The sequence below is a fragment of the Thermobia domestica genome, chromosome 3, assembly GCF_964235325.1.
Source record: "Thermobia domestica chromosome 3, izTheDome1.hap1.1, whole genome shotgun sequence".
In the NCBI taxonomy this organism is placed as follows: domain Eukaryota; kingdom Metazoa; phylum Arthropoda; class Insecta; order Zygentoma; family Lepismatidae; genus Thermobia; species Thermobia domestica.
This window is the reverse complement of record NC_137456.1, coordinates 57,334,803-57,356,390: the sequence shown is the minus strand read 5'-3', so window position 1 is coordinate 57,356,390 and position 21,588 is coordinate 57,334,803. Positions and strand designations below refer to the sequence as shown.

The window sequence follows — 21,588 nt, the reverse complement described above, 5'->3', positions numbered from 1 at the left end:
CGATATACATTATACAGTCTGAATACATACCATTTTAAAATAAACAAAAGATTAACGTAAAACGTAAGTCTTCTTAGAAAAACGATTTACATATATTTCATTGTTCATTCATAAATGATAACCCAAACGTGAAAAGGTAGGCCTCATATAAAGAAGTCAAAACTTACATTTTTTTTTTTTAATTTTTGAAAAAGTCCGAGGTAGATAACGAGTAGATTGTTCGAAAAAAAAATTCTCATTATATTACAAAGATTTTTAACTGGGACGTATAATGGAAGTCTACTGTATAGGAATAAATAAATAAATAAATATATTAAATATATATATATTAAATATATATATATGATGATTAGTAAAAATAAAGTGATATTTATAAAAACGTATACCGAACCCCAAGCTGTCAGTACACTGGGTTGTCATATTGAATGGCCTGATCCGAAAGACATTTCTCACCGCAGCTGTGTAAAGTTTAATTTTTGTAACTTAATACATTTTTCTTTCTAAAAACATATCCAAGGAATACTAAAATCACTGAAAAGGTGGAAAATTCGTTTGCTACCTAACCTAAATTGATGCAACTGAATTTCTGTTCATAAATGTAAAAATATATAAACAACAACGGACCTAATGAAAACGAACACAATTATAATCGGCCTCACAATTGGTTAATTAACAAATTCACACAGGTAAAATCAAGTTTAAATTTATTGTTTGATCTGACGCAGTTGAACACACAGAACAGCTTTAAAAAAGTACTTAACCGGACAAAGCACACTAAACATACTACTATAACCTCCAAACGAATCTTTTAACCAATATTATCGAACAGCATTACTCAGTGTCGAATCCGTCATACACTGTGCTCCGCTGAGAAAATAAAATAAATAAATAATGTTGGAACCTCGTGATTTTTCTGAAACACCCAATAAATTTTCAAGCACTTCATTAAAAAAAAAAAATCTGAATTTAACATTGCACTAACATTAATATATAAATTAGCAGACATTTAAGTTTAAAATTTTAGTCCAAAGCATACGAATATTGCTTCACATATGCCATTATATCACATTAAGTAAAACACTCAGTTAAATATCTAGGACATATCACAGCACTAATACAGTTTCGATTGTTTGCACATGAGAATACCACAGGACACATTAATATTAATTTAGTTTTAAAAATGCACACACAAAACACATTGTATACCACACTAAAACAAAGCATAGCGTTAAATATTTGAAGTTATAGGAAGATTACCCGATTATACACGAAAGCTGTCTTCGGGTTCCCTGCAATATTGTATATTCTTTAGAGAAACATGATATTACGATAAATCATCCATAACATACCTTCGTACAACCAAGTAATGGTCGGTGTTGGGGCTCCGGCAACATGGCAGTTGATAGTAGCATCCTTTCCATCTAATACCGTTAAATTTTCAGGAGATATTTCCATTATAGGAGATGAGGCTGTAAAAAAAATAATAAATTGGGGCTCTAAAGCTACTATTATGAGTCGCTTGTTGAAATGAACGGAACTCTTAATTAGTGTCTGTGCAAAATACTCGAAAATTAAATCAGATGATGAAATATTCCCTGTTTGGTAATAAATCTTAGAACAACGATCTCAAAAATCTTCCTTTGAAACACAAATGATCATAACAGACACCGAGTGAAGTTTCTATGAAATTCAAAGTATTTGTTCTGACACTGAAGACAAATTCCTAATACACCTAATCATATCAGATTCCAATACACACAAATTTTCAGAATTTTCAAAAGAAAACGGATGAACTTACTTAAAACCTCTATAATATCAATTACTACAATTCCTATTTTACATAATCGTTTGTGATATTCTTTACGTAGGTTAAGATTAAAACAAGAAAAGGTGACGATAAAAATTGGAAAATAACAGTTACACGATCTTTTATTTTCTTATAAAGGATTACACGACGGAATTCCCTATTCATTTTGTATCTTTAGTTTACTCAAAGGCAAACAAATCGATAATACTTCGAGAATTAAATAAATATATATAGTGTTTGTTGTATACATAAGTAAATAAAACCCCCATGTAACAATAGCTTTTGAATTCTGTTCCTCTTCAGAAATAATGTTTTATATCTTCCCTTAACTAAACGACTTTCATATTCAAACAAGTTTATGAAATTGGAACGCAAATTTTGAGATTTGTTGACAGCTCTCATGTAAATGCAGTATTGTATTAAAGTTAGTTACCCAATTAGTCAATTGTTAATAATGCAAATTGATACATTGCAAGAAGACAAAAAAATAGTACATGAGTATACAGGATAATGCACTAGTTAAATAAAGCTAAAAAAAAAAAATGCGATTCATTACATTGGAAAATTCAAATATAATGCGTAACTATTTATAATCATGCAGACAAACTATCACAGCAAAATAATATATGATAACTACTAAATATAATATATGATAACTAATAAATATTCACTGAAAACAACTAATTTAATTTAATGATCTATTAAAAAAAAAAAAAAAAAAGGAAAAAGAATAAAATCCGATGAAACATAATAAATTATTCACGGCTAATATAGCCATAAACAATTGTACGAATATATAAGCATATAAGCACAAAAAGAATTATAAACATGTAATGGAAGAATGAAATGTACTTGAGTAGCCTTATACGGTTAACAAAAGCAACAACAATAATACAAAATATGTGACACGAACATTAACAAGCGAACTTAACTGTTATGCGATAATAAACATATTCTTGAAAACTACTCACCTGGTGCCCTTCCTACATACGTTGCAGCAATTCAGAAAAAAGAAGCGAATTATACTTAACTAATTCCTTACGACATTAATAATTAAATATATACAGTTTCCAACTGAACTAGCGAGCGATAATAAAAGAGATTTAGTTTATAATTTATTATATATGTCCTAGTTGTTTAACGACAGAAATCGATGCATATTGATAATAATAATTAAATAGTTAAACTTTGAAACTGTTGGAAAAAAATATAACAGGATACAATATGTCGTAAGTTCCAATACTTATTATTATGATTTATGTCCCTTATTTAGAAAATTGTTTTATAGCTGTTTAATTAAAGCTGTTTTATTGCTGGTATTATGAGTTAAGACCCGAAAATGAAGACAGTTGACTAACGATGTTAAGAGTTAATAATATCATGAACAAGAACAGAAAACAGGGCAAATACGTAGGCCATCATAAGAAGATTGGAACAGATACGAGGTTATTACATGTAAATATCAAAAGAGGGTAAATTGGATGTCCTCTCTGTGATTCATATTCATCTTGTTCTATCTAGAAACTTTGTTATTTAGGAAAGTATATTTATGCATAACATACATGGTCCTACTTATGAGGACATATACGACTGGACACAATTACGCACGAGCAACGGTGCTCACCACAAGACACGAGGTCATTGAATCGTATCATAAGACATTCGTCACGATTATGGAAATATGTTCTAAACAATTAAATCTCCTAAGTGCGCCACAGAAAGTATGAGAATACGTGGTACCCAAAAATCCTTTAATTGTAGATAGATGATTGTACCTCGCACCAGAAAATCCATGAGACTGCTACCCAGGAAACTCAAGGGGGAGGGGTTTGCAGAGGAATCTGTGGCAAACAGGGACTAGCCCTTGTATAACAAAGGGGGGTAGCCACTAATATATTCAACGAACAGTGACAATAATGTCCTGAGGTTCATGAACATGGGTACCATAGGCAAACACCTACTTTTAAAAATATTAATTGTCTATAATGGTGCAAAAAGCACAAGAATGACACATAGGAGCAAATTAGCAAGCATTGTAGGATAATGAAGCTATTCAATTTTCGGACTAAATGGCGATGTACTTTTCTGGCAGGCCTGAAGAACAGTCAGGCAGGCCTGGCATGGGGTGAGTTCACAAGTTGGAAGGTAAAGCGAATTTTTGTGTCACATGTATCGACCAATACTAAACTTTTTCTCAGGAAGACAGTGCTTCCTGATATGCTTCAACAGAGTACATTGGAAAATCAAGTATACCATAGCACACAACAGTTTCAACCGTAAGCTATCGAAATCATCTGAAAGAAGCTGGAATGTCAAGTCCGGTCGAAACATTTTAATTGCTGAACATGGCAAATCTACCCATTATTATTGCTCTTACTCCGTTTCTACATAGTTCTACTACTTATGCCTATACAATGGTTTCCAGTCTTATCTATCCCATTACTTTCTAATTCTTTCATGCTTTCGATGACATTTTAACGTTCATACGCATTTATGAGGTACTTAATTTTAAGATTTAATGAAGCATGTATTCTCCCCACTACAGATGAAAGCTAAGTCTAAGTTCTACACTATTCTACTAGCAGTACAGCTTCTATATTCTTTCTATATAATTTTACCTACTTTAGCTTGCCCTAAAATCAAACTACACTTACTCAAAATTGCGAACTTTTTTTCGCATGCATTACTTTCAATTAGACAAAATAAATAAATAAATAAATAAATAAATAAATAAATAAATAAATAAAATCTCACTACTGAGAATATGTATCAAAGAAGTTGGCGGAATATATACGAATAAAAAAATCCAACTTACTTTTAACTTTAAGCCAGGTGTACATCGAATCCTCTCCGGCTTCGTTACTCGCAAGACATTGAAACATACCAGCATCCTCCATTTTGAGCTTTTTAATTTGCAAAGAACCATCTTCCTGAATCACATACCTAAAAATAAAATGACACATCGAACTAATTATGCTTATCAAAAACAAAATAGTTGAAAGTGTAAAAACCTGAAATTATAGCTACGATAAACAAAATTACACAATTGTCCGGGTCCTCCCTCCAATACTTACTAGCAAAAATGGATTAATGTAGAATAATCATCAATGTAAAACAATCACCAGACGATTAGTTAATCGTTGGACAGGAAAACACTTTCCCTACAGGCTCCCACACATTTCCCCACATACATCCAAGTTATAGGGTTTCCAAGGGCCCCATCTTACCATGTCATATGTTTAGCAGCGTTAGATACTACGAGGGCCCAGGATCTAGAGAAATCTTAAAACCGTTAAGAATTTTAAGTAAGATCTTTGATTTTTTAAACACTGAATATGCATCCTATAGAATTTATCAGTAAGTTTTGAAGGAGTTTTGTAAACTGTCAGTAACCAATATTTTCCAGAAAATTCAAGTTCCAATGTAGGCTTGGTAGATATTGTAATCGATCAACTCTTCAACTGCTTTATGATACAGAGTCAACCGAAAAACGTTAATCCTCCCGCCGGAAATAGAATCAGCGTTACATATACCAAAGTCGCGAGCGCAAATAATTTGCCTAAGCAGGAACTTAATAATATTAAAACAAGAATTTCCATTTTATTTTTTAATACTCTCTGTTCGTACCCACAAATGGTGTGTTTTGATACACATTCTGGACGAAACAGCTCAAAAAGCTTAAGAATACAATACATAACTAACTTCTGAAATATTATGTAGGATTAAAAATGTAGCTTCTGGGAAAATTTTTTTTTGAACACGAGTGTATAATTCTTGCTTTTCTTGGTGCAGATACAGGGGGGGGGGGCTATAGAGGCTGTAGTCCCCCCTTGATGCTCAGATATACACTGGATAAAATGGACTTCAATCCTGTTTTACACTGGATAAAGCGGCAAACTATGGTTTAGCCCCTCCCTTGATCATATCCTGGATCTGCCTGTGTACATATATGTATAACAATTCTACAAAATACAATATATGGCATATAACTAATCAGAACATAAAATACCAGTAAAATATATAAAATGTAACATCAAAGATCATGAATAGAGATGTGTAAGGTGGCTTTAGTCCTAAAATTCACAAAATTTGCAGTGTTAAATCTACCAGTGGAATTAATATTTATAACAGCCAAAAATAAATTGAGGGGCAACCACATAAAGCACAAATTAAAGACGTATTGTGGAATTCCGCATAAATTAATAATGTGAATAGTGTTTTAATGAAAACAGTAAATTGAGGGAAAACACAGAGACAATTATTGAGAGCAATCAAAAATCGAAATTTAAATCACTGAATACTTTGCACTAATTGTTCTTTAAAGAAAATAAAACTTACAATAAAAGATGTAAAAGTAAGAATCCAATGATGCAGTAATAAAAGTGATGATGCCGTTCTCAGAGACGTAGGAAATAATTAAAGTAATAAACACGGAGACACACGGTGAGCCACTTTTCTTTCGACAAGGATAACTTCCTATTACGAGGGAGACTGGGGTTAAAGTCGCGGCCAGTATTTTCTATTATTCCTTTTGTTTCGTTCATTTATTTATTTATTATTATTTTTTTTTTTTTATTATTTGCAACCAATTTTAAATAATTTACCAATGAGAAAAGCACTGCCTAACCTTGTTTTCTAGACCTAATCAAAATTCGACGCTAACAAAGTAAACCCTGATATATTGGCCATTACTTTTAATTTGGCCATATGGTTAATTTAACTGTTTATCTGTGGACTCATGTTAGATATGGCAAGTATTACCTCGTACATCAGTCACTTGTAAAAACTGAAGCATTTTTTGTGATAAACTAAGACACGTTTCAAGTGTATATTTATTTGAGTACACGACCATGATCTTTTCTAAGTTACAAAATAGTTTGATACAGTATTTTAGTCTTTATGAAACTAATATATATATATGAATCTAAATCCATAAAACTATATACGAACCTTTCTTCATCCAAATCGTCGATGTTTACTGCATTCCGAAACCATGTAATATTTGGTAGTGGAACCCCCATTGCTTCACAAGGCAACGTAATTGTTGATGAAAATTCTCCCAGAGTTTCTAATCTAAGGGTTCCGACGAATGACGGTTTTTCTAACAGAAATAAAATACATGATTTAATCACTGTTATTAACACTTTTATAATGAAGTGTACACAGGAAAAAGATATATACCAGTATACAAACACGTTAAGTTAATAATCTTGTTTTTTCTATCATTCGTAAGAATATAATGCAGCATATTTCACTCTATCTTTGGAGAGCATTATTAAGATTTCCTATTCCATTAAATAGAATATGAATTATGGATTATTTATTAGGTTGATACATAATTCCGTAGCGTTTTAAATATAGGTTTGTTAAGTTTATTTGTTTAGTATTTATTTATGAAATTCAGTTAAAATTCAGTTAAAAACTTGATATATAAACACCATTTTTCATCACCAGTAACAATGTGTGACAGGAACGATTGATGTTGTGCAATGGGAACTCCATGACGAGACAACAAAGAAGCACAAATTGTCAAACGACCATTTTCGTTTCGTTCACTAAGCATGAGCGGTACCCATAAACCCACCACCTTCTGGATCTTTCCCAAGGAATGTAAATGTCGAACGATGGTTGCTTGGTCACATTCCATCACACTAGCCAATTCTCTGGTTGTCTGGCGCGGAGTTTCGCAAATCAAACTGTTTTAACATTCCTCATCACAATCGGATGGTGTTCTTGTACGTCTTCCATCATGCAAATCAAACTGATTCGCTTTGAAACGAGAAAACCGTTTCTTTGCTATGCTTTCACCGACGGCATTAGTTCCATACATTTCACAGATGTTCCTAGCCGCATTTGCTGAACTTGAACCTCGGTTAAACTCGTACAGCAGAATATGTCAGAAATGTTCTTTTCACTCAATCTTCAACAGTGAAGAAATAACAATCGTTTGTAACAATCTCGCTAATAACTCGTATTCCACAAAACAACACTCCAAAGTAAACAGAGACAATGTAAAAACGGTAAACAAATGAACAGCAATGCAGTGTTGCCAGGTCAAATCAGAACGCTACGGAATTATGCCTCAACCCAATATTACAAAAAGGAGGTTGCAAGAAACACATTTCTATACATATTTTATACTACCAAAAACCAAAAGTTAGAGAGAGGTTTCGATTGTTGTCTACATGAGTAAATAATTAACTAACACTATGGCTTATCGAACCCAAAGGTTCAATGCCGCATTTACAAAAGCTCTCTTGTTCTTAGCCTACTGGATGAACATGTAACACTAACCAAAAACTACTTTAACAAAATACAGAAGGTCACATTATCGTTATGGTAGTGATTTCCAGGCGCCACCAGAGATGCTATATTTATTCTAGTAACATATCGTAAACGTCACAAGTGAAGCAGGCAGTTATCTACACGCTAGAAAAGAGTAATGGTCTTTGCAATCATCATGCCTCCAAAACTGCATCCTTTTTCGAAGGGCTACACAGTAACATTTTACAACGTGGACTATAGCTATAGCAAATTAAAAAATAATGTAAGTACAAAGGTTTCACATAGTCTGATAAGCAGATACGTGCGGTAATCCATCGTAATTTGTATCTACCCTCGAAGAACACAAACCCCAGTCAGAAGGCGCAGAACAAGCAACCAGCTCGAAAACGTACTCGAAACTTTATTGCTAAAGTACGTCAACATGACTAAATAAAATCCACTGCTCCAGCACAGCTTTTGAGGGAGGAGCGACGCTTGGGTATAGAATAAAGAAAAAATACTTGCTTTTTTATTTCAGGGAAGGTGAGGTAAAAAATGGAAAACGTACTTTTAACTTAACAACAGAAGTGTTCAAAATTATGTTTTAAATATTTGTTCATTCATAAATATTCATAATTTTATTTCAATACTGTATTTATCCTTAAATTGTGTTTTTTTAGTTCTTTCATCTCCTTCAAGCGCTCCGGCACAGATGAATTTGAAACTACAAACCTAAATCCACTACTGTAAGATGAAATAACAGCACGTGTCATTTGGTTACTTGCAACCGTTAATCTGATCATCCGACAGCAATTAGACCTGAAAACTACGCACAAACGCGAAGTCCATGCTCTAGAACGCCGAACGGAGCATGCCATGCAAACGTCTGTATAAGCTCTACCTAGGAGGTGATAAATGGTGTTACGTCATTATCCTAGATAAGACATGGGTCTGTTTAATCAGCTCAAAGCAGGTGCGTATGATATACTCGTACTACCATTCTATCGATGGAAAGGAGCATGCACAATGGATTCACATTTGCAAGTAAAGTCTCCTCAAAACGTTTATGAAAGGGGCGGTTTTCTGTACTAAAGAGAAGCTTCTAATACACAAAGTAGCATCTAATGTGAAGTTAAATCTCCTCATCTTATACACAGTCTTAGACTCTATATATTGCCAACATATTCCTGCTTTCTACGACAATGAGATCGCCTAATTTCACATCCATCAAAACCAATGCAGCAGTAACACCGCAAAAATAAAGACAGCTTACATGGTTCGTCTGGATTAGGAGACAGATGTCATGACTATTCCATTCAAAGATATCTCTGTTAAATCATCAGATCTGTCACTTATGGACTTGTGTGTCTTTGGTCTATTAAAACGGAATATCACAAAATGCCGAGTCACAACGTTTGAGGGACTCGAGAAAGTATATAAGAACAAGTGGGCTACACTGAATCAGACTGTTCAGAATAGAACCCTCCTTCAATTGAAGCTACGGTGTCCAGCAACTGTTCATAACCAAGTCTAACATACTGAACATGTTCAGTGATGGAAAAGGAGTTTTATAACCTAGGGCAGCGGACGCAATTCTCTACCATACGGATGAAACGACATTCTATAAAGATTTATCAATTATGATATAGCACATGCTGGTCTCTTTATTAAATGAAGCATTCTACATTGCGCGCTAGGAGAAAGACTTTTTATTATAACTGAAGCAGGAAGTTAGACATCCTCCAATTATTTTAACAAATGAAAACAGCAGATGAAACATCGCCATATCTTGTTACACTAGCGCTTTTTGCTATTACATTTGTTTAAATATTTGAAGGACAGCAAGCTTTCCTTCAATGCACAAATGAAAGTTACACCTCGGATTTGCCTAATTACTTAAAGACTAATATGTCTATTGCTCTTACCTAATACTACAACGTTGGCATCGGCAGTGACCACAGGATGACCACCTGTTCGCAGTTGGACTTGACATGTGTAAAGACCCGTATGTGTTAAATTAGCTGATAATAAAGCCAAAGTTCTGTTCCAGGGATCCTTGTAGCTATATGATATTCCCGTATTATCAACTGGAATACCATCTTTCAGCCAAACTGTTTCCAATTCATGAAGTGGGCTGAAATTATAAAACACATAAAAATATAGTTTCAGTAATGACGTATATGTATACTCAAAAGTAGTCTTTACTGTCAAGATTTTGGGAAATTATTTAGACTGACATTCAGTTTTGCTGTAGGCTGTACAATCGTTTAAAAAAAAAATGTTTAGGACTTCGAAGTAGTCGAGTTATGAAAATGCTTATGAAATGGCAGATAAATACTGCCCATGCATGGTTCGACTCTCAATGGGAAACAGTCTATATTAACATCAGTCATAACCGACAATCGTAACACTAATTAGCAAAATATATGGCTCTTTAAAAATATTATGCTATTGATATTCCTTCTACTGGTCGAACATTTTTAATACTTTGATCTACTTTGATTATACTTTTTCACAAGTAGTACGTGTTTCCCCGTCAGAAGTATCTGCGTCACTGATAGGTCTCTGTGTATCACTCATAAGAGTATGTACATCACTGTTAGAAGTATGAATGGCACTGTTAGGAGTATATATGTCAGAGTTATGACCAGGGTTTTGGAAAAACTCGGGTTTTGTGAAAAAAATCAACCAACCTGGGCCCATATGGGTTATTCGGGTATTTTCGGGTTTAACTGGGTTTTTTCGAAATATTTCAATGTCTTAAAAGTGGGATAAAAGTGTTAAAATGTGATTTATAGTTCAAGACTTTCACTGTCATAACTTACAACAATTTTCTATTCACTGTTGTTTTGAAAAAATGGTAACCACTTTGAAATTTTACATTGGATCGCCGAGAAAATCTATACCACAAATTTAGAATGTCTCGTGAAAAAATTCAACCCACCTGGGCCCATATGAGTTTTTCGGATTTTCAACTTAACAGACCGAAAATTGCGCTTTGTAGCGTTGATACCCGCTATTTTGAAGAAAAACGGCCGTCATTTTGAAATTTTACATTGGTATGCCGCCAAAATCTATACAGGAGATCTAGAGTGTCTCGTGCTTGTACCCTGAAAATTTAAACTGAAAAGACTGAAAATTGTAACCCTGTAGTGTGTGTGGTGCAGGTAGACAAACGAACAAATGTAGATGAAGTCATCCCAGGAGCCCCAGTGACGTTCGCCATATATGAATACCAAATATATCAATTTAAAACAAAGATATAATTCATGTTTTATAAAATAAATGGTTCAAAATGTCTTATATGAAACGAATATTTTCTAGCATAAAACAAATGGTTTAGTTGTTGAAGTTCACTTCCGATACTTTGTGCGTTCATTTACGAGAATTACCCGAGCACTTGTTGCAAGACTGTTCTTCGCCGAAAATTAATTTAAAACAATTAACGAAGATATTGTGTAAGGTAAATGTTTCGAAATGTCTTAATGTAACGAAATTAAATATCTTTCAATGCAAAATACATAGTTTTATTATTGAAGTATTCATTTCGGATGCTTTGTGTGTTCAACTGCGGGAATTTTCCGAGCACTTCTTTCAAGACTTTTTTTTTTTTTTCCGAAAATGCAGATCTCTTTACTGTACATCGAAACTTCCACTAGTATGAAAGTTCAGTTCAGCACTTAAAATAGTAAGCGTTACGTAGTCTTCGGAACTCCAAGCATTAAGATTCTTAAATTTGACAAGAATTTTCACGGTATTGCTGGTGTTGATTCTACAGAATGCTTCTTTGAAGAGTAATAACAAATGACTAAACTAAACTGCTGTTGTTGCAAAACCAAATTTTACTGAACAATTCTTGTTTTACTATTAAAGGTAAGATATAATACTGATAATTTTATTAATGTATTTACATATTTACTGGTAGTACCAGCAGCTATGGCCTTAAACCCGTCAAATGTATGAGGAATAACGTCCCTCGGCGTCGCGGAGTCGGCAAGCACGCTATTCACGGAAAGTATTGTCTAAAATTAAAAAAAAAATGCATATTTTACTTCAAACAGACTATAAGCATAATCCATGCATTAATTTGTTCTATAATTATTTCAAGCTAAGGTAAGTTCTTTTATTTATCAGTGCAATTAGAATTTTATAAAGGTCTTATGTTGAATGTTGTTGTAACCTTAACGTGAAAGCATCTAATTCGCCCAAGGAAAGTCCAAAATCTGATAAAAATCACTTTCAATGTGATCACGTTAGTTATACCAATAATATACTAACAAAAAAACTCAAAAACCCAGATGGGTGTTTTCAGGTGGGTCCAACCTGATAAAACCCACCAGGTTTTCTCGGGCTGCGTCCACTCGGGCAAACTCTGGTTACGACCATGTATGTCAGAGGAGTTGTATCACTGTTAGGAGTATGTTTTTGTCACTGTTAGGAGTATATGTGTCACGGTTACGACTATGTGTGTCATTGTTAGGAGTGTGTCACTGTGAGGAGTATGCATGTCACTGTTAGGAGTATATGTGTCACGGTTACGACTATGTGTGTCACTATTAGGAGTATGTTTGTCACTGTTATGAGTATGCATGTCAGTGTTACGACTATGTGTGTCACTGTTAGGACTATGTCACTATTGGGTCTATGTGTGTCACTGTTAGAAGTATATATATCACTGGTAGGGCTATGTCTGTCATTGTTAAGACTACGTATGTCACTGTTAGGATTATGTGTGTTATCATTAGGAAAGCAAAAACAATAGATACAATTTGCTAGTTAACAGTGTATTTTCTCATATATATCCAATTCTTACCTTGCATTCGCAATGCATTGTAATTCACTTAAACTTTGTCCTTTTACAATATGCATGTCTTTTGGTCTTACGACTATTTCTGGTGCGACTTCACTTGATTCTTGTCCTTTTACTATTAACCTAATATATGCACTATTTTCTTCTTTGCCAAGTTGTGTATTCGTCACACGAGCTCTGAAAAAAGAGAAAGAAAAGATGAAGACACATTTAATTGCATCTAGTTATAAAATAATTGCAGAAGCTAATTTGAACAAAATCGCAGAAAACTATGGAATTAAACTGCGAGGGAAAAAAAAAGAAACAGTAGTTTAAGATTGAACGAAAACAGCAGTCAATATTGATTTTTATCTGGCCAGTCTCTATTGGATTTGCTAAGAAATTAGGATTGTAGTTCCAAAAATTTCTTTCTATTTGGAGAGATAAAATCATAGTACTGCAACATCAGACAATCTTAGAAGGTTAGCTTATCGTGCTGGCCTTCAATAACACGAAACGATTCGTACCAGTCTCTTATTTCTCTCTGATAAAACATCGAAGAATGACACAGTATCATGCTTTGCATCGCCTGGAGTTGCAAAGTGGTTTCATGTCCAACCAAGACAACAATAATGAGAAAATGTTCACAATTTTATCAAAGTTGAACGTATCACATATATCCAATATAGCTACTTCCGACTCCTTTTAATGTTCATCTTTGAGTATTGTTCTGTTCCTCGGTGTTAAATTTACGCGAAACAACTACAAAACGAGCAGAGTAATGGGTTAGAAATGAAAGAAAGAAGAAAAAACTAAATATCCAGAACTGTAATGTCTTTAAAAATTAAATGATTGTCTAAACATATTATATTTATGTGTACACTTTGAAAGAATTTCTAAAGGACATGGTGGCTCAGTGATAGAGCACTTCCCTCTGGTGCGTGGGATCCTTGGTTCAATTCCCGGCCAAGTAAGTTTGTGGTGGACAACATAGTGTCCGTGAGTTTTCTCGGAGTACTCCCGTTTCCTCCCATAGTTTCATTCCACCAATTCTTCCATCATCATTCACTTGCCTCAATCATCGTCTCCCTTAGCTTAAAGGGCATAATCGTGAGATATTAAGGGTCTTCACTATAGTGAAATTAAACTACCGCTAATTTTACAGTTTTTTCTTCTTCTTCTTTCTTTTGTAATATCTTCAAAACAAACAAAAATATTCGAAAAGCAGAAACGTAGTGAACTAGACAGTACGATTTTGCATGTGATACCGTTATGACAGCTCATCTATCTGCTTTCGATTTGCTACTGTAGATAGATTTACATTTTTTGTGGATTCTGTAAATAGCGGCATACCAAAAGAAGGTAGGTGAATTGTGATAAAGGCATCACATGCAAAACCATATTGTCTCGTTCACTATATTTCTGCTTATTGAATATTTTTATTTGTTTTGAAGATATTACAGACAAACTCTAAAATTAGCTGTAGTTTAATTTCGCTGTAGTGAAGACTCTTAAACTGAAATATTTCCTTTCCCTTGTGACAGAATTTCTACGTAACATAGAGTTCAGTCTTTTTCAAAAAAATATTGGCCACCCCCTTGCTTTAAAAGGCCACACTGTAGCAACCGTACGTAGAATACATTAATACTTCCACTCCAAATAAGTAACTCAATTGGGCAAAGAAAATTCACTTTTGTCTGATTTAATCGCAACTGTAGACAGGAGTTTTCAATGAAAACTAGGAGGCCAGATATTTTTTGTACAAGACATACATAACAGTAAATATTGTGAAACGCAATTCACTAATTTTTCTTTGAGATGATAAAGACTAAGGTTTGTTCTTTATTCTCTATCCTCAGCAGATGAACTACCGTAATTCGACAGGTGTTTATTATATTGGTGCTTTTAGCATGTATGGCGTTAAGCTTTATATATTTCAATTATCTGTTTAGTGTTTTATTGGTATTATTATTCACGTAAACCTCTGTCTCAATTACTCTAATTAAACCCCCAAAAAAGCATTGTACTACCAAATAATAAAAACGAAATAAAATATTATGAAGCACTGAATTAAATAATCGTACATATGAAAATATAATTTATATGTTCCTTAGAAATAAAGGACAGCCATACCAGGTGCGTTCAACCTCGAAAAGGATGGAGGCATGGAAAACAAGGAAGAGAAGCACCGGCTACCAGAAGATTTTGTGGTAGATTAAAGGATAATCCAAACTAATTACTCAATAAAACCCTATCTGAAATCGAATTTGGGATCATCATACATCAAAAGCACATATAATACTAACATTCGAGGGTACGGAGTTTGCAGGGTTTATGAAAAGAAGAATCACCATTAAAATTTACACGTATCAGTGACTTATAAAAGTTATAATACAGTGACTACGAGAATTAATTTATTTTATGCCAAAAATGTACTGCAAATAATAATAATATTAAAATACAACCTATATTGGTTATAACAATTTAAATATAAGGAAGGGTAACTTTTAAAAATTCATTTCAAACAGTTCGCACACATAAGCAAAGATAAAAAAAATATTTTCTAGTACCTGTATGATTTTTGGTCTTCTCTTCCGGCTGAAAGAATGATGAGTTGGTGATCTCTTCCTGAAGCATATTTTATACCATACAAAAGGGTATTATCGTCAGTGTGCCATTGTACTGAAGGTTGCGGATGACTTTCGATTGGAGGCAATTCAAGTACAGCTGCACGACCTGCTTCCACTGTCACCAGTCTTTCCAGTTGGTCAGCAAACAAACCCATATCTGAAAACAATATTTACAATTAACGTTTGGAAATATTGGTGAGTAAGATTAAGAACTTAATGATAGTTTTAGTTTAAGTTAATTATGATAGTTCTGACAAATTTCTTGTACAAAAGAAGAAAGATGTCGGTGAAATCTTAAAATTCTAATCCCAGTTATTTAATTGGGCCGGTATGAGTCGGTATGGCACACCGGTAAAAAATTAAGATGCCGAGAACCATACCAACTATAAACCAACTATAAAAAATTAAAATATGCTTTATACTATATTGAAGCTACCCTTGTCTATAGTCGATACTATATTAAGTGAATTAATAAAGTAGGTTTTAATGAACAATATTTACACGGACATTTAATTTCATTTTTTAAAACGGTTTTAGCATACCGCTAGCAATTTATTTCCAATTCCACCTTTGCCTAATCGTAAAGATTAAGTTGCACGGTTTTATTATTACAATGATCTCGTAGTAGATATACAATATACTCACACTAGAGTAGTCATAATTACCATTAACGCATGGGATACTACGTATCCATTTATCCTGTACTTTATTTGATACTTTATATAAATATGTGTAGCTTTATAATCTATTTCAAAGGATACAAAAAGAGATTAATTAATAATTGGCATTTTCAGTGTACAAGGGAATTAAGTCCACTTTTTGGTCATTCTGGATATATTTCATGTTTAAAATCCTTATCTGAAGTTCCTCCCAGAGCTTAAAAGATTCATATCTAGATATTGTAAATAATTCTTATGATATGTTTAAAAAATCATACAAATTTTCCACGTACTTGAACGTACCATACACATTTTGTCTCTTTTTCTCGTAACCTTGATAATGGGATTTTGTGCTCTGAGCGCCCCAATCAGCATACCCAATTGCAAACATACCCATAAACTAAAATACTTCTTGCAATGATCAAATTAAGAAAATAGTATATTTGATACAATAATAAAGTAAAATCAATGACTACCATCCATCATAAATCATATTATATCGATCGTATATGGCAGATGTACTGTATGTTGTTGCAAATATTAAGTGCAAAATCAGAAACATTCCTGATTATGTATGCAGATATATTTAAAGTATGTTATATAGATATTTCTTTAATAATAATAATAATAATAATAATAATAATAATAATAATAATAATAATAATAATAATAATAATAATAATAATAATAATAATATCATGAACATTATGAAATATTAAGTATTTATTACACTAAGTAATACGAAATATCCATTAAGTAATTATGAAATATATCCGTATTGTTATAAAGAAAACGTAATAGTTCGTTAACCACAATTATTAGTGTACTGCCTTCGGTAGAGCTGTTGCGCGTTCAATTCCTGATTAGGCTACATTTTTTTCAGTATTGATTTAATGTACTGGGGTAATTTGAGTTATTTGAAACCAATAGAAGATTGTGGGTAAAAAAAATCGAAGATAATAAAGCATAAGCATGCCTTGACTATGCATCAAGTGACTGAGCGTGTCTGACAACTGCTTGACCAAAATTTTAATGATTGAAACATTATAATTACTATTATTATTCTATAATCTCACTACGTTTGAATTAAGGTTTAAAGGCATCCACACCAGCACATAAGATTAAAAAAAAAAAAAAAAAAAACGAAAGCATTGAACAAAGAGAGAATAAATGCAATTCCAGAGTACCTATAATAGTTAATTTCCGCATCAGATTCTTCAGTCTTAATATACACATATCCCTTAATGCAGCCCCGGACCCAAGCCAAGCGTCGTCTAAGCTGATTGGATCGCTTGCTTCGAATCGAGCCCACTGGGGGTTGTCAAATCCAGACAAGAATACATTGCAATATAGGCTTTCCTTGACAATTCCATCTGGATAAAGAAGTTTTCTTCAAGTCAAAACTCATCAAAACTTACTTGGGGTCATCAATTCAGCAAAAACGTTCTAACAGATTTTCAACTTTTGTTCACTGAATGTGAAATTAACAGGAGTTTAAACTTAGACAAAAATTTTAGAAGACTGCAGACAAAAAAAAAAAAAAAAAAAAAAAAAAAAAAGTAAGTAAAATAACTAATAAAAAAGAGATAATGATTCATATAAAGTTTATGATAAGAATTATTTTTAGAAGCTCAACAAAGATAATTTGTTTCCAACAGTGGACTTAAATATATATAATTCTGCACACTTTGCTGAAAGTTGGCTGAGAATGTACCTATACACCCCCAAAAATTGTTCCCAATTGGACCCCGCAACTCCTAAGGCCGACCCTGCATTAATGCAGATGAAATAAGCACTATCATGCACGAAAAGTAGAACGACTAAAGGTGTTCACAGGGAAATCCAGACAGTCAAATGAGAAGAGGCGGGCTCAGAAGAAGATGGATAGACGACACAGAAGAGGATGTAAAGAAATCAGGAATTAGGGGCTGGAGAAGAAAAGCAGAGAATCGAGAAGAATGGAAGAGAGTAGTTAGGGAGACAAAGGCCCTCCAAAGGCTGTAGCGCTGACCACTAAGTAAGAAATCAGCACTGTAAATTCGTGGAAGTTTATGAAGTTACGTTCAAGAGAAGTTTCCTCTACAAGAGCTATATTCTTTTCAACCTCCGATATGCCACTAAACGTGAGACAAGATGTAAATATCCTGTCGTTCAGCCATTGTTGAGTAACGAATATGGAAAGCGCCTGGAGTATATCTGTGTTTGTTTCTTATTCCTTCTTTACCCAAGTTGGAAAAAAGACAGTCCTAGTATTTCCGTTAAACGTAAGTTTCATACCATGTGCTTAATGAGTGAAGAAAATATACATAAAGTTAGTAATATACTGTACATATATAAATTGCACTACAGTGCTAAAACAAATCACTTAAAATTAGAAAAAAATATATTTGAATAAATAATCTTACATGCAACGGTAACTGAAATTTTCTCACTAAAGATGGAACCTGCTTCATTTCTTGCAACACACTGATAGCTGCCTGCATCTTCACGCTTTGTACTAAGAATTTTATAAAAATGTTCAGACGTAAAATCACTCAAAGGCTGGCCGTCCTTGTACCACCTATATTCGGGCTGAGGATAACCTGCAATTTAAAAATACATAGATTATATTATTATTATTATTATTATTATTATTATTATTATTATTATTATTATTATTATTATTATTATTATTATTATTATTATATTTCCCACATTTAACGGATAATAGTGAAACTGGAAAAGATGAGCAAATATCCTCTAAATCCACACCTTCACTCTGGTCTCAAGTAATATCCAAAAATAATAAACCATTTCAAGCTCTGAGAGCTAACAATTTGCCGATTTCAGATTCTCGGAGAGAACCAAGGAAACTCACCGTTGGCTGTGACACAGGTAATTCAAACCTGGTATCTAAATCAAGAAGAAAAGCACTGTTTGTAACAAGACTTAACCCGTTAGTTACTAGTGAAGAAGTTGAAGGAATTGTTAAGGAACTCAATGTGAAAGAGGTGGTTTGTACCAGATTGAAGACTAAACATAATTCTTATTCTTCCTTTCATAAAAGTAGTGATTTTTTCTCTTCAATTTCTGATTGTGAATATGATATAATTGCAGTAACAGAAACATGGTTATCCGATATTCATAGAGACTACGATTATTTCCCAGATACCTATACATGTTTTAGAGCCGACAGATTATATAGTGAAGAGTCATGTCAAAGAGGTGGTGGATCTTTGATAGCAATAAAGAAAAACTTTATAGTGAATCGCAGGCCTGATCTTGAACTTATAAGTGAATGTGTGTGGATTGAATTAAAATGTAATACTGGAAAGAATCTCTTAATATCGTGTGTTTATTTTCAACCAACTTTTTCCCCTGTGAATTTTGAAAATTATTTGAACCATATTTCTAGTAGGCTAAATCCTTTGGAAAATGATATATTGATTCTTGGAGATTTCAATATATCCAAAGTTGATTGGTTAAATAATGAACAGCTTCCAGGAATCCATTATTACTCCAAATTGAAGTTTCAGCAATTGTCTGTTTTTTTGGAAAATACTAACCTGTGTGTTGAACCTTCAGTTTCTGCTCTTGATCTTGTTATCACAAATGCTACTTCTATGTCAAGAAAAACCAATCAGTGCATGGTCTATCCTGACATTTTTCATTATCCGATTGAAATCATTGTGTTTTTACCTAAAGATTGTAAAATAAATAAGTTTTCTGAACGTTTTCAATTTGTTAGAGGTGATTATTATGCATTATATCAACAACTGGCCAATATAGATTGGCATAATATCTTGTTAAAACCAGATATAAATGAAGCTGTTGTCGATTATGAAAAAGCAATTGTATTAGCTATGGAAACAAATATTCCGAAATCTAGGCCAAGAATATCTAAATATCCGTGTTGGTACTCCAAAAAATCTGTTTCTTTATTAAAAGCAAAGAATTTAGCTCATAAAAAGTATAAAAATACATTAAAACACGAAGACTATTTATTATTTGCTAATTGCCGCAAGGCTTTTAAGACTCAGTTAAAAGATGACAAACGTATTCACTATACTCAAATGGAAAATCAATTAAAAAGTAATCTTGAGAAATTTTGGAGATATGTATCTAAGGGTAATAACAAGACTGCAACTGGAATAGTAGTAAATAATTCTCTGGTTACCGACTGCGAGTCGTTGGCAAATTTGTTTGCAGAGTACTTCGCATCAGTCTACCAGACATTTTCAAATATTAGCAATACAAATAATTATTTAACATCATCAGAAACTTTTTGTGAAACGAAAATACATCCTATTACAACTAGAAATGTAAGAGATGCTATTAAATCCTTAAAGACTAAATCTGCGTCAGGTATAGATGGAATACCTGTTTTTATAATAAAAGGTGTAGCTGAGGTAATCTCACCAGTGTTAGCATCTTTGTTTAATTGGAGTTTAAATGAAAACATTTATCCTGAAGCCTGGAAAATTGTAGCCGTAACACCAATACCTAAGACTAAAGGTGACAAAATTAACGATTATAGACCAATATCTATAATGAATGTTATTCCTAAAATTTTTGAAAAAATAATGTACAACTACTTGTATAATGCTGTACGTGATCAGTCGGATGTAAATCAACATGGGTTTATAAATGGTAAATCAGTTACTACAAATTTGGCATGCTTTGTACATAGTTTGTTTTCTGTTATTCGATCGGGTGGTCAGACAGATGTTATTTATTTTGATTTCGCCAAAGCCTTTGACAAATTACCTCATCACTTATTGATAAGTAAGTTGTATAAGTACAAATTATCGAATCAAATAATAAAGTGGCTAGATTCGTACTTAAACAATAGGAAATTCAAAGTAAGGTATAATGGCTATATGTCTTCTATTCATAATATAACATCTGGTGTGCCTCAAGGATCTAATCTTGGTCCGTTGCTGTTTTTGTTGTATGTAAATGATCTACCTGAGAAGTTAAATTGTAGATATTTGATGTATGCCGATGACATAAAAATTTTTAAAGAAATTAAAACCTTTCAAGATCAAGTATCCTTACAAGATAATATTGAATTAGTGGTCAAGTGGTCTGAAACCAATTTTTTGCCTTTGAATTTTACCAAAACTAAAGGCATAATTTTCTCAAGGAAAACTGATCTTCTTTTGTATAATTACACAGTCGGTAAACAGAGAATCGATTTTGGAGCCTATGTCAAGGATTTAGGAATAATTTTGGATAACAAGTTATTATTCAATAAGCACTTACAGGTAATAACTTCTAAGGCTAGGAAGAACTTAGCTATGTTAAAATGTCTATGTCGTAATTTTTCGAGTGTCATCACCTGTAAGACTTTGTACATTTGCAATGTGTGATCCCATCTGGAGTACTGTACTGTTATTTGGAACTGTGAAACTAAGTATTTTGTAAATGCTATAGAATCTGTTCAAAACAATTTTTTGG

The 21,588-nt window shown here is 33.0% G+C and overlaps 1 protein-coding gene across 1 annotated transcript in view; it reads right to left on the bottom strand.

The window, feature by feature from the left end:
- Positions 1 to 21,588, bottom strand: part of sdk (sidekick cell adhesion molecule) — a 270,789-nt gene that overhangs the window by 60,976 nt on the left and 188,225 nt on the right. Inside the window, exons 3-9 of the mRNA XM_081750916.1 lie at positions 18,555 to 18,731; positions 15,431 to 15,647; positions 12,885 to 13,058; positions 9,997 to 10,205; positions 6,758 to 6,908; positions 4,623 to 4,750; positions 1,350 to 1,469 (exon numbers count right to left, since the gene is read on the bottom strand). Of these exons, the coding sequence (XP_081607042.1) occupies positions 1,350 to 1,469; positions 4,623 to 4,750; positions 6,758 to 6,908; positions 9,997 to 10,205; positions 12,885 to 13,058; positions 15,431 to 15,647; positions 18,555 to 18,731 (1,176 nt within the window). The remainder of the gene's footprint in view (positions 1 to 1,349; positions 1,470 to 4,622; positions 4,751 to 6,757; positions 6,909 to 9,996; positions 10,206 to 12,884; positions 13,059 to 15,430; positions 15,648 to 18,554; positions 18,732 to 21,588) is intronic.